The sequence below is a fragment of the Pseudoliparis swirei genome, chromosome 13 (assembly GCF_029220125.1).
Source record: "Pseudoliparis swirei isolate HS2019 ecotype Mariana Trench chromosome 13, NWPU_hadal_v1, whole genome shotgun sequence".
In the NCBI taxonomy this organism is placed as follows: domain Eukaryota; kingdom Metazoa; phylum Chordata; class Actinopteri; order Perciformes; family Liparidae; genus Pseudoliparis; species Pseudoliparis swirei.
The window spans coordinates 3,318,023-3,332,430 of NC_079400.1; the positions used below are offsets into that span (position 1 = coordinate 3,318,023).

A 14,408-nucleotide genomic window follows, 5' to 3' on the forward strand; every position below is an offset into this window, starting at 1 on the left:
AGGCCGCAGAGCTGCGGACAGGAGGACAATCACTGCGGCTCTGGGTTACTTTGTGGTCATGCGTGCGTGTGTGTGTGTGTGTTTGTGTGTGCGTGCGTGCGTGTGTGTGTGCGTGTGTGTGTCATCATGTTGGAATGTCTGGCATACTGGTCCCACCATATAGACAGTCACACACTTTCATGCAGCGTGTCCTAAACCATTTCCCTTACTCTTTTTTTATTGTTTTGCTTCTGAAAAAATATATATATTTAAGAGTAACTCAGCAGACCCGTGACGATTAAATATGGTCTGCAAAATAACAAGTGCATGAAAGCCCACCACCACATGTCACTCACCTCGTGCTTACCCACCACCTAGAGCCAGATGTGACTGAGCTCATCCAGATCAGCCACACTCACATCGGGGACAGGTTCATTCGGACGATGATGATAATAATTAATCTGGTAATACACTATTTTCAATTTGATCGACCAAGACAGGTTGCGCACGCAGCAAATCCACGTGGTGTCATTGATCTCCTTATATATTGATTTGTATTCCTGTTATTATTAATATTAGTAATAGTATTAATAGTATTATTAGTAATATTATTATTAATAGTATTATTATTGTTATTATTATTATTATGGGTGAATATAAATGTGACGTCCCTTCCCGAGTCGGTAAAAGCACGTGGTCACGAGTGATGCCCTTTTCCACTTCACAGCCAATAACTGCATATGTTACTTGTAAAATGAGGCTTTCTTTTCCAATTCCCTCCGGCTCAACTGATGGGAAGTCTTATGCCATCCGTCAGGAATGTGCAACCCTTTCATTCCTCCACCCAGGAGGAACCCTTTGGGAACCCCCAGCTCTCTGATAATAAAAAAGGGGGCGGGGTTTTTATTCCACGTCCAGCCTTTATTTATTTTAACCACGCCAAAACCTCCGGTGTGACTTTATCCATCGCAAAATGTGCTTTGTAATCTAAAGGGGGAGGAAAAACGTAGCCAAGATAAGGAAAGGAGTGTATAAAAAAGCAATTCATTTTTTGTTACTGTAGGATATAAAGTGATAATCAGATTGTCTTGTCCACACACCTGACCTTATCTGATAGCATCATTACAAACGTGTTGTTCCTTAGCAAGCCTCTTAGCATTAAACTGCAGAATGAACTGTGAACTACTGTTTATTGTTGTAGTTTAAAACATATATAAATGCATGTGATTGATAACAATTGAAATGACTCATGATTAATTTAGTTCATGACATGAAACATGAATAAAACCACAACTACTTACTTGCATTACCACAGCAATTAGAGTTGCCTTTTTCGCTGATGATGGAAAGTTGCGTTCAAGAGCAAATCTTTGTTTTGTGGCGCCTGCCCTCTGCTGTCAGTAAAGGTGTACTACATGTGCAGGAAACTACTAGTATACCACCTTCTGCTTGAAATAATGATAATAGTATTGATCATAGAAGAGCCTACTGCGACGACTCGTAATACATAAAATACATAAAATCAACATATGCCCAATGCAATAAACATATGCCAAATAATACTTGGAGTATTTTACTTGTATGGCATGACCTTAATCAAAACAGGTCATATAATTTCACTTGATAGAAATTGTTGGTGGTTACATGTTGAAATTGTGTATTTTTATTTTATTCAGTCAATCAAATACAATACAATATTATTCTATATAATATACAAAACAGAAAGACTGAAAAGGTCTAGGTAGAAGCAAAAAATGCTTATATATATATTCCTATCCTAAATTAATATCAAATAAATCAGAAAATGTATATAAAATAAAGAAAAAATAACAAAAACAAAAACTATATATATATATACACACATATATATATATATACACATTGAGAAAGAAAAGAAAAGAAGGGGGGTCTCTAAAGCTGTATGTGCATCTGCATAAAGTTAGTCTTTGTTCAATGAGGCGTGGCTCAAGTTGAACACAACAAAACACGGCCACGCTACGCGAGTTCACAGGGCCAACTGTGTCGAAACAACGGGGGAAATAAACAAAGGTGTGATGTTCAAAGAGACAAATAACCTGCATGGGCGCCTACACATGACGACGACAATCCACTCCTGTCAACAGCTGCCCGACTCAGCAGTTTGACTCCATTGTCCACCGCGGGCAATGATGTCCAGGAGACGCCTCGACTCAGTTTGGGTCTGTTCCACAAGTTTATATTTCCTAGGAGATATAACGAGCACGATGTCTCAAGTCATGAGGAAGAAGAAAGCCGTCTGCACAAGCCTGACAGCAGAAACATTAAAGTCAAGACCACAGACATGAGTGAGAATATTCATACAGAATTTATTATCAAATCAGAGTATACTAAATAGAATCACTATGGAGAAATATATACATCTTATAGAATATGTTGATGTGATACATTAAAGAAATAGACAGAAAAATACTTTTAAAGAAAGCAGTTTAAAAAACCCAGAACAGCTGCTTTTTGTAAGGCTTGTAGGTCTTGAAATAACTTCTTTTTTTTTTTTACCATTTGATGGAAATACAACATATTATGCTTAAGCTACTAGCATTCAAGTTAATAAAATTAATATTCTGAGGTCAAACTTAATGTCAAAACAAATTTAAAGAGTGTAAAATTAGCCCCTCGACATCTTACGTGACCAGAAGTCGACCGTACTTTGGAAAATAATTAAATAAAACGTCACAGTGCCTTTACTCCCTTTCCTCCACACTGAAGTAGAATACTGGGATCACGTGTGAGTTTCTTCATTTTACACTTTTTCACTGTTCATCACTTTAAAGATTATTCACATCCCAATTAATCATTTCACTAAATCCAACTCTTTAAAACTAATAATTATGATCAGAATGTCACAAACTGATTTATATTCACATGTATACCTGGTATTGGTAATAAAATATAATATCGGTCGTGATCATAATAACCACAGCAAATAAGCGCTCAAAGGAGAGTGAAAAGTCTGTGAGCTTTCTCCAGCACACACTTTCCTTGTACATCTAAATATTATTCTTGCAATCGGTTTCACTTATTAACAGAGAAATAGAAGATGACAAAAGTATAAACGGAGGCTGTAAAAGTGTGATGATGCAGCTGTGATGATGCAGCTGTGCCGACAGTTCTCACCCCGAGAGAGCAGAAACTACAGGGTGTGAAAGGAAGAAAGTGCAGGATACTAAATCGCAGCCGAGCAGCACCATTGCCCTCCTTTGGTAGCTGTATTTCAACCCAATTAAGCATTCCCAGCACACAGGACTGCCGTTGTACTGGGACTTCACCAGTCATGACAGTGGGAAACCCCTTGATGTATGCTAAAATAAATACTGGCTGATTTACACCAGACACACACACACACAGGCTGCAATGCTAGAAACCCACATCCCTTGAAATAAAAAGGAAAACAACGGTGCTTTTAACACAAAGTATTTTTGTTTTTTAAATATTTAAATATAACGCGATACATTTTCAAGACTATTTTTTTTTGTCTGACTGGTTATTTCTCAGCCTGATCCAACTGACCCACGAATGGCTGACGGACAGACGTCCTCGACGCGGCACAACAAGAACCACCGACGGCTGTTTTGAGTCACTGGCGCGATCACAGGAACTAAAACATCGGCGTTATAGTTTGAGGACAACGTGTAATGGTTTCATGACTTCGGTATTCAACCGACTGCTGCCGGTTATGTTTATATTCATCAACCTGCGATGTTTTGATGTTATTTCGTCTCTCACGTTTCCTCTCGGGGAAGAGGAGGTCATCATCAAGTGATTCTCGTGTTCTCTCTTCACGCGTTGGATTATTGCGGCAGGTTACCGACACGTTTCTTACCCTCGACAACAAGTGCAAAAACAACAACCCTCTTTGAGCCTCGTGGAAAATAATATGTTTCAACCTGCAGAGAACACTAATGAGATGCTTTAAGATGACATTAAGTCTGCGCCAACAGGATAGAGTTCACTCCTCCTGAGATAATGAAGAAATCCGTGTGGGGAAAGCAGTTACGCCTCAGCTGCCTCATTAAAACCAATGTTAGAGTTGATCTTTCATTGAAAAATCCTTACTTATCGAGTTGACTTTCTTCAAAAGCATCCCACTTCATATTCATAACTATGCGCAATCACACCAGAGAGCTGCCGAGAACAAGTTGCTGGTATGGGAGCAGCTCCGCTGAGGGAAGCTGGAGGTTAAAGTTCCCTGCTTAAGGCACTTCAAAGATAACTGTGGCTTGGATGATCTTGTTATGTAACAGAGACAGAAGAACAATAAAATCACAAAGGACTCAATTCGTCATGGATGGGATTATGGTGGATGTTCATATGTGGGCATTGCAAGCAGTTAGACGAGAGATCCCCGAGTCAATTGTACAGCCGTTTTCAATGTTGAAAAGAATGTAAGAATGGTGAACTCCTTTTTGGTTTTCATGGGAATTATTTATAAAACAATTCTTGAGAGTTGTAAATGTAATTAAAAACATATTAATATGGAAGATGTATGTGGTAGTATATATAAATATATTTTGTTTTTTATTTTGTTTATTCTTGTTTTTTTGTTGTTTTATGCTCTTCTTTATTTTATATTAATTTTCTGATTTATTTTGATTTCAATTTAGGATAGGAATTTATAAGCATTTTTTTGCTTCTACCTATACCTTTTCAGTCTTTCTCTTTTGTATATTATATAGGAAATATTATATTGTATTTGATTGACTGAATAAAAAATAAAAAATAAAAAACAAGTTAAAACTTATTTAACTGATGTTATTCGGGTCCGAGCGACAGACGAAGCCTGTCCGAGAGGACCCTATTGAAATTGTTAGGGTTCTTATTATTCCGCTTCTTATTTTTGAACATTGGGGGCATATTGGGGGTACGTGTCATACCCCAAAACTCACCAAATTTGGCGAGCTCGTCAGGCTTGGTGAAAATAGACGGATGACATGGACCTCGAAATTCGGCTTTCAAAAATTGCTCTCTAGCGCCACCTCAAAGTTTGACCGGCGACACCCCTCATGCCCCTATGTTATAAAAGGCTAGTTCTTTGTTATGCAAGTTCACTTGGACCTGCTCTACAAAAAAGCCTCTCGGGACCCTAAGCTCCGCCTACTTACATTTTCTGCCATTTTGAATTTTAAGAAACACATAATTGGCGTTTTCTCCAACATCCTGGGTCCGATTTATTATTTTATTTATCTAATCTTTTTTTAATGTTGATATTTTATTGTTGTAGTTATCTTTCTAATACACAAACTGTGTATTGAAGTGATAATATTGCTTATTTGGTTTGCATTACATTTCCTTTTCTTAATGACTAGTGATCCTCGTTATATCGTCTGCCTAATTAGTATTGTTTTGCAGACTTGATAGTGCCTCGTGCGTACCACAATAAAATTAAATATATAGTATTCTTTAGTACAATTATTGCCAAGTAATGTAACACAGTATGAATGGTCCTAACGCAGTAAACCTCTCTTTGGCTATGTTACTCAGGTTAAAGCCGACGGGATTGGGAAGTGGGACGGAGGATAATCCTCATAAAATTTCCGCACTATGTTGTAGACATTGTAATTAAATAAAAAACATTAAATCTTTGTTAAATACATTTAGCTGCTCCGGCTCCAGGGAGCATGCTTTGTTTGAGGGCAGTTTTTCATTCTTTGAATTTATAACTGACCCCTCGAGATTATCCTTCTATTCTACGTTTAACTCTTAAAGAGTTGAAACCTCCTCACAAGTAAAATACTGAATCACATGTAGTAAAAGGTCAAAAGTGGAAATATTAATACCAAATCAGCCGTTGTCCCTTCTCCTTCTCAGCTCTTGCGGGAGTTGCTGTACCACTTCTGAAGCGCGACTCCACTCGTGCTCAGCACCACGCACAGCGCCCCCCCCAGGCTCCACATGGTCGGTGCACGGTTGAAGAAAATAAATTGGAAAATGAATGCCAGCACCACATCGACAGTCCTCATCAGGGCCACGGGTCCGGCCTTCTCGATCTGCAGGGCCTTTGTGAGGAAGGCCTGGCCGGCGATACCGAGGACGGCAATCAGCATCAGCAGCCAGCGGTCGCGGCCGCAGTGCGGGATTTTCCACTCCCCAAGGATGGATACCGTGATGAAGCACTCGATGAAACCGATGACGGCGTAGTACCAGATGGAGAGGTAGTAATGGACGCTCCTTCCCATCTTGCGAAGGACAACTAATGTAAAAGCAGCCCCGACTGCTCCTGTGGTTAAATGAAAAATAAAGAGACTGAATGAATACAGCAATCACAAGAATAATGAAAAAACAATTAAAAACCACATTTTCTAATCTGCTGCTGGAAGTTAATGAGTTTCTTCTGGTGACTAGTTTTCTCTGTGAATTAGCCCTCATGTCCACTTGCATTCTCTATTCCTCTGATATTCTCTGCCAGGTTTTTTACTCAAGGAATGTAGATTATTTGTAATTTTGTAATTTTTTTAATTTTTAATTTATTTAACCAGGAAATGCCTCATTGAGATTAAAAATCTCCTTTACAAGAGTGTCCTGGCCAAGACAGCAGCAGCAGCAGCACGTCACACAAAGTTCCATACAATACAACATAAAACAGTGACAGACAATATTTAAAAAATACGAAAAACAAAATCACAGCATGAATAAACTAGAACGGGCACTCTGTAGAGCGCATACTTTCGCATATCACAAGCTTGGGCATTGAATTATGAACATTTTGGCATTATTGCATGCCAATTGGACAAAAATGTATCGTGCTATGGTAAAAAAAAGATGTTGACTTTTCCATGACCTTGACCTTTGACCCGATTGATCCCAAAATCTATCAAATGGTTCCCGGATAATAACCAATCATCCCACCAAATTTCATGCGATTCGGTTCAATATTTTTGAGTTCTGCGAATAACACGCATACAAATAAATAAATAAATAAACTAGAACGGGCACTCGGTAGAGCGCATACCTTCGCATATCACAAGATTGGGCATTGAATTATGAACATTTTGGCATTAGTTGCATGCCAATTGGACAAAAATGTATCGTGCTATGGTAAAAACAAGATGTTGACCTTTCCATGACCTTGACCTTGACCTTTGACCCGATTGATCCCAAAATCTAATCAACTGGTCCCCGGATAATAAACAATCATCCCACCAAATTTCATGCGATTCGGTTCAATACTTTTTGAGTTTTGCGAATAACACGCATACAAATAAATAAATAAACTAGAATGGGCACTCGGTAGAGCGCATACCTTCGCATATCACAAGATTGGGCATTGAATTATGAACATTTTGGCATTAGTTGCATGCCAATTGGACAAAAATGTATCGTGCTATGGTAAAAAAAGAGTTTGACCTTTCCATGACCTTGACCTTTGACCCGATTGATCCCAAAATCTAATCAAATGGTCCCCGGATAATAACCAATCATCCCACCAAATTTCATGCGATTCAAGAACATTTTGACCTGTTCATGACCTTTGACCTTGACCTTTGACCCGATCGATCCCAAAATCGAATCAACTGGTCCCCGGATAATAAACAATCATCCCACCAAATTTCATGCGATTCGGTTCAATACTTTTTGAGTTTTGCGAATAACACGCATACAAATAAATAAATAAATACACGGCGATCAAAACATAACCTTCCGCATTTTCAATGCGAAGGTAAATATGCACATAACTTAAATACCTCTCAATTTTCCTCGACAGCGAACGTGGCAGCGTCATTATGTCCACGTGCTCCCGATGCCAGAAGGCCATTACACATGTGCTCCGGAGGTCAACGTGTGTGGAAATCGATTTCGGTGGCGAAAGTTCAATTTAGTTGCACCTTGAAAACCCAGAGAATCCGGGAGCGAACACTGCTGTGGCTTTCTGAGGAGAGCGCGGCTCTCCCTATTCAAAAATAACTTCCTTTCTCTGTGCGACGTTGCACTCATGCCGTTGGTGTGAAAGGTGGGTAATTCACATGGAAAGAAAATGATTGTGAGATTAATCATCAGATGCAGGGTGCTGTTATGAAGTTCACTCGGACTGCGGCGGCAAAAAGAAAACGTGGAACAAAAGTAAAGCTCCGAATTCATTGGGACACATTTTGAGACTCTCGAGTGTCACAAAAGAAAACTGCAGTTTGACTTGATGACATCACCACATCAGCTGTTCTTTCTCTCTTAAGTGTTTAATTATTCACTGTAAAGTACTTTTACAGTCTCCAAAAAATATGACGACCCTGCTTTTTTCATCATCTTTAAAATATTATTTTATTTTGAATGTTAAAGTTTAATTAAAATATGAAGTCATGAATCTAACCCTCAGTCAAACTGATTTAACGTTACCTGTGAATAAATAATAAACTCTTTGTGCTTGTTCGATCCTCCAAAACTGAATTATAGCTCATGTTTAACCGCTACGGAGACATCAGAGCCAGCGGAGCATTTAAAAAAGTCGAGATCAGGCTGCTCTCGGCAGTACTGCGGAGCTCACTGAGCGGTCAGAACCTCAAACCTCCGGCGCATATCTTTATTTGGCTGAATCATAACAAACCGACCACATATTTGATGCTTAAGCTACTAACTTCTCACCTGAAAAACATCCTAAAATTGCATTCTGTGACTCAACAACAGTAGTTTTTAGCCTTCAGTTGTGTGTTTTCTCCTCCGCTATTGTTTCCGGTTGCTGGTGTGAAATGCATTCTGGGATATCGCACAAGTCTCCTCCGATGCATCCTCCGGAAAGTGGGAGGATCGAGTCACATCCGGGCATTTCGACCGTGCTTCGCGAGAAGCGGACTTTAAATTGGAGCATTACTGGGGCTGCGACTGATGACGTTTCACGAGTCCACGAGTACAGAGAAGAAAAACATGTCGATAAACGCCCTCGGTTTCCTTGGCAGAGTGGCTCATGTCACTTATTGGTGCTTTTTCGGTGCTAATCTGAATCTAAAAAACTCGAAAGAACATAGAAAATGTTCTTTAATGGATGATGGAGACCCTCCAACGGTATGTCGAGGTAACCCCGACGCGCCAGGAGGTGTTATTCTTTTGCCCGGTCGATGCCACGGTGATCCTGACCTTGTTACGTGTTAAAAAGAAACACTCGCACTCTAAACTAAATTCCTCCAGAACTCATATTTACTGTGGTCAAACTGTGATCCGAGTGCTGTTGAGTGATCACATCACCTGCAAAGGCAGCGATAGTGCCCTTGATGTGGTTATCGTAGTTGCCCTCAATGCCACGCCGATGCTCGCCAAAGAGGAAAGGTGGTCGGGCGATGAGGAGAACTCCGCTGATGGTAAAAACAGTGAAGACGCAGTCCCAGATCGTACACCTCTCCTTCAGGAAGATCCAGGCCAGGAGGGAGGTGATGACCGGATTACTGGAGACACACAGTGTGAGTAAGAGAGAGTGAGTGATACAGGTGCAACACTTTGAATACATGTGTAGGTACAGTTTATAAACAGGCAATTGGGAGATGAGGGATCCCAGATTGGTAATCCTAAAGGATTTACGAACAGATATTTAAGAGAGAGAGTTGTTAAGTGAGAAAGAAAAAAGAAGAGAGCGAGATTGAGGAAAAAAGTTGACAGTTGTGCAATTCAGGGAGGATAACATCTCTTTATAATTATAATATCTCCACAATCAATTAAAGTTCCGACCTGAACATGATGACCGTGGCGTCGGCGAGCGGCATCTGCTGAACCGCATAGTAGAGCAGGATCATGGCATTGGAACCAATGAAACCCCGAAGCACCAGATAGATCCGTTTGTCCTTCGGGCCAAGGAAACCTGTCCTGGAGGATCAGAGATATGAGGATGATGGATGATGGATGGATGGATGACTGGATGGCTGGATGATTAGACTGACTGACAGAGGAAGCAATAAACTGAATTTTAGACAAGGGCGGACGGAGACAAATTGAGCAGCAAAGTGAGCCGAGAGAAGACAAACGACTCGATGGCCAGATGGATGGTGAGTAATGTGGAGGTGACCGTGACGGATGCTCAGAAGAACAGATTGGGCTGAGAGGAGAGGAGGAAAGTTGAAAAATGTGCAGAGAAAAAATGACAAAGAAGGATGTTGGATGGATGGATGAATAGGTAAATGAATGAATTGAAATACTGGTGGCAGTCTTCGGGAACTGAGTTAATTTCTTAAATCAACCGTTTGTCCATTCATCCATGTAAAAATGAAACAAGAAACAAGCTATTGGAATAAATTGATAGAAAGCACAATTAATGATTGTTAGATGCTTTGTGTCGTTTCCCTTTGTGTACTTATCTTATCTCTTAGTGGTTCTGCTCTTTGGATTTCTGGAGTTTTAATATTTTGCTTGGTGGAGACTGAGAGCACGTGATTGTTTACACCGTGATAACAAATTATATGTATTTAGATATGTATTATTATTAGATATATATTCTGAGATTTTGCCTCTGGTCAATAAAACCGTGGGGAAATAAATAATGGACCACATATCGAAAACATGACAATTACAAAATGTAAGGCTCACAGTATTTAATTTTTAAAGTGGTTTATTTAATTGTGGTGCACTTAAGAACCGATAAACAGTGTTAGGTGCAAATTAGACAATATTTTATTATTGATACGGGAAGTGTGCTAATTTATAACATTTGTACGTTTTTAAATAAGTGCATAACTTCATTGGGGAAGAAGGCTTCATTCAAAACTATCCCAACACTTCTCTTCATGCTATACATGTACACTACCGTTCAAAAGTTTGGGGTCATCCAGACAATTTCGTGTCTTCCATGAAAACTCACTTTTATTCATCAAATGAATTGAAAATTGAATCGAAAATATAGTCAAGACATTGACAAGGTTAGAAATAATGATTAATATTTGAAGTATTAATTTTGTTCTACAAACTTCAAGCTCAAAGGAAGGCCAGTTGTATAGCTTATATCACCAGCATAACTGTTTTCAGCTGTGCTAACATAATTGCACAAGGGTTTTCTAATCAGACATTAGTCTTCTAAGGCGATTAGCAAACACAATGTACCATTAGAACACTGGAGTGACAGTTGATGGAAATGGGCCTCTATACACCTCTGGAGATATTTCATTAGAAACCAGACGTTTCCACCTAGAATAGTCATTTACCACATTAACAATGTATAGTGTGTATTTTTGATTAATGTTATCTTTATTGAAAAAACAGTGCTTTTCTTTGAAAAATAAAGACATTTCTAAGTGACCCCAAACTTTTGAATGGTAGTGTATATCAATAATAATAACAACTTAAACTTGATTGAGAAATGGTTTTTTGGTAAGTCATCATACTAACCAATGAGGCAAGGCATAAAAACAAATGGCAGGGACATGAACTACCTCACCGCTGAGCGTATGCATTGTTGGCTTGAAATAAACTGTTATGACATGGAGTAAATACATGTGTACATCTTAAACCTACCTGGGATTGAAGTACTGTCTGACTGTGGCAACCTAAATGTCTGAGCTTCTCCATCATACTTACTTGTGGTAGATGAGGAATGGCAGAGTAAAAATCATCTGGAAGAAGCAGCGTATGGCGCTGATCTCTATGGCGTGGACCCCCTTGATGGTTTTCACCAAGAGTGCAATGATGGAGAAGAAAACTGTGGACAGCAAAGCGTAGAACAAACCAAGACCTGGAAACGTCTTGGGTTTCTCCGAGTCTGAGAAAGAGAAGAGGAAAAAAGGAAGAGTCAAACAACAGGTGTTTTTTGGTTGTGAAGAAGGTGTGGGGAAAGAGAGAAAAGAGGGGTATCACTAATTCACATTTCATCTTAAAAATAGTGCTTGATTTTAGACCCGTCACAATAATTACTTCATCCACTTTGTGCATATTTTATGGACAACACCTCAATAATTATTTTCTACCCTTGATATTGCCCGTACCAACATTTTAGCAACATGAGACCAGAATAAACACAAGCTTTTCCCTTCCATTATAACACTCACATTTAAATATGTATATCAACAGAGCTCAAGAGTCAATTTTTATTTATTGAGCATATTTATTGCTTGTGTAGTTTTTTTCTTTAAAAAAAATATTTTTTTTCTGGAAATTTTCAAGTTTCCTCAACAGGTTGACTTTTATTCTTGTGCTATTATATTATCATTATATGAGAGGCAAAAAAAAATTGTTATTTAAATGACGATAATATTGTTTATCGCTATTCTTTCTGGAACAATACTTAGATAGTGTGAAAGGCCGACTCAGTTTGTGGTGCTTATGTTGATACAGTAATAGGAGGACGGAGCAGTGAAGTTGAAACTAGTTTTTTAACTTTTGAACTTGTGGCCTGAGGAAAAAGACACAAACAAAGAGTCTCCTAAAGACAGCGGTGTAGTGTTTGCAAAACCTGCCCAAAAAATAATAAACTGATATGCTTGTGGAGATCAAAATCCAACCTCAAGTCACTCAAATATCTTTCTTTGTATTTGTCCACAGTGAGTGGCCTAGTAAACCTTGCACCGAGCCAAAGACATCACTTTTTTTATTTTATTCTAAAGTTCCACTACAGGACACATTTTTGGATTACATGGACTCATTAACTTGGAGAATATAGTATCGTAAAATATCATATGATCATATCATCTACTGTATTATCCAAGCAATAATTAATGTCTGTCCTAAATAATGACAATCTTTCAGAGTGATAAAACATGAAGTGAAAAAGAGATCTACGCATGTATCGTCTTGTAGGCCACTTGCCTTTCAGCTCTGTTTTTCCAAAAGTTTAACAAAAGGCACACAAAGGAAAACTGCTCCAAGGGCACTGAGAGCATTTCTTACTTCCTTGTAAACTTCAGATGAGACTAACGTTAGACATCTATATGTTGATGGTCACTTTCTTATTCATTGTGTGAGAAAAAGATTGTCAGATCACCTCTGTAGACCTGTGGAAAGTAATGTTGTATTTCTCTTTTGTGTTTCTTTAAGTCTGCACTCTGTTTAAAGCCACGCGTACGGTGACACTGTAAAAAGTGCAGTCATCTTGCCTGAGGATGAAGTGGTGTAACTCGTTTAAATGACCATTTTGTAAAGACATGGCTCACATCATTACGGCGCGCTTATATTGTGACATAAGGCATATTACGCAACAACATATTTTGGAAGAAAAAGAAAGGTTCTCTTGTCTGTGGCTTGGGGCTTTCAACTGCGCTTTCTTTCATCCTTGCTAATAGGCTAATAGCCTCCACGTGATGAAATAACGGCGATTACAGATGACGCTGCAAGGTTGTATAACCTGCAGGAAGCTATCGCTTCTCAGGCTGCTCTGTGCGTAGTGCGTAATGCGTGCGCATCTTCTTTCCATCGCAAAGTGCACGTGAGATTGAAGATAGGTTATCGCTCCGGCTTTCATGTCGCCGAACCCGCAAAGTGCGTGCGCGCTTTTGCCTTCACCTGCGTTTCCGTCCGGGGCCGAAGCGAGCCCGCTGCTTCTGACGCAACACGGCGGCGGGCAGAGCGTCCTCCTCTCGCCGCCTTCCGGCGAGCGCTCGCCTCCCCTCGCTTCCTCAGCATCGTCGCTGTAGTCGTACGACAAGCGGATCCTCGCGGCCGTGTGTTCATCCTCGTCGTCGTCGCCGCCGCCGCTGTTCGTGCCGTGGCTGTCTACTTTGTGGAACACGACAGTGACCCCGTCCTCCAAGGACAAAGCCCGCTCGCGCGCGCAGTGGTTACGGTCGGCCATGGTGAGATGTACCGGCTTAGCGGCAGCATGCCTCGGGACAGCAGACCGCTTTCTCCGGTGCCTGAGAAGAGAAGGTTAATGACTAACCTTGGTGGTTGAGACCAACTCCCGTGCGGTGGTTACTTTAACCACATGGGGGCAGAACTGAACCCAAACCGACTGCTCGACGACTAAAACATTGCCCAACGTTGACGCCCATAGCTGAGGGAGGCACTGGAGATGTGGACCAACCAAAACTTAGTGTACCCACATTCAGGGTTCGTAGCCTACGGTCATGGAAAACCTGGAAAAGTCATGGAATTTTTAAATGGCTATTTCCAGGCATGGGAAAGTCATGGAAAAAACTTAAATCATAAAAGTCTGGGAAAAGTCATGGAAATGTGTTATAATCACATGTTTTTAAAGAAAGACGCACAAAATATAAGCCAGCGTACGCTCTCAATATGCACAATTTTCAAAAATGTTCATGTTTATACTGAGATTTCAGTTTGGTCATGGAAATTTGGTTTAAAGTCCTGGAAAAGTCTGCACATTTGTACCGACGTCTTTATGGGAACACGTGTATGTAACTAGGCTATGTAATTACAAGTTTTAAAGCTGTCTTAGTGTTAGATGATTATGACTTTTACATTTTTTGTTTGCCCAAAAACTTTAAAAAACATAATCAAGTAAATCATTAAGTCAGAGTTGGCATTAGACAGAT

General features: G+C 39.8%; 1 protein-coding gene across 2 annotated transcripts; it reads right to left on the bottom strand.

Annotated features, from left to right (window-relative positions):
* Positions 1–1,150: 1,150 nt before the first annotated feature.
* Positions 1,151–14,392, bottom strand: slc35g1 (solute carrier family 35 member G1). 2 transcript variants are annotated; one of them, XM_056429124.1, is made up of 6 exons: positions 13,417–14,392; positions 11,500–11,680; positions 9,664–9,798; positions 9,187–9,383; positions 5,793–6,232; positions 1,151–2,201 (listed from the first exon to the last, which is right to left on the bottom strand). In XM_056429124.1, exons 1-5 carry the CDS (start codon positions 13,703–13,705, stop codon positions 5,820–5,822), a joined length of 1,215 nt encoding a protein of 404 aa, XP_056285099.1. In that variant the 5' UTR covers positions 13,706–14,392; the 3' UTR covers positions 1,151–2,201; positions 5,793–5,819. The 2 variants fall into 2 exon arrangements, with proteins under 2 accessions (XP_056285099.1, XP_056285098.1); XM_056429123.1 differs by lacking the exon at positions 1,151–2,201 and having other exon boundaries at positions 2,305–6,232.
* Positions 14,393–14,408: the final 16 nt, after the last annotated feature.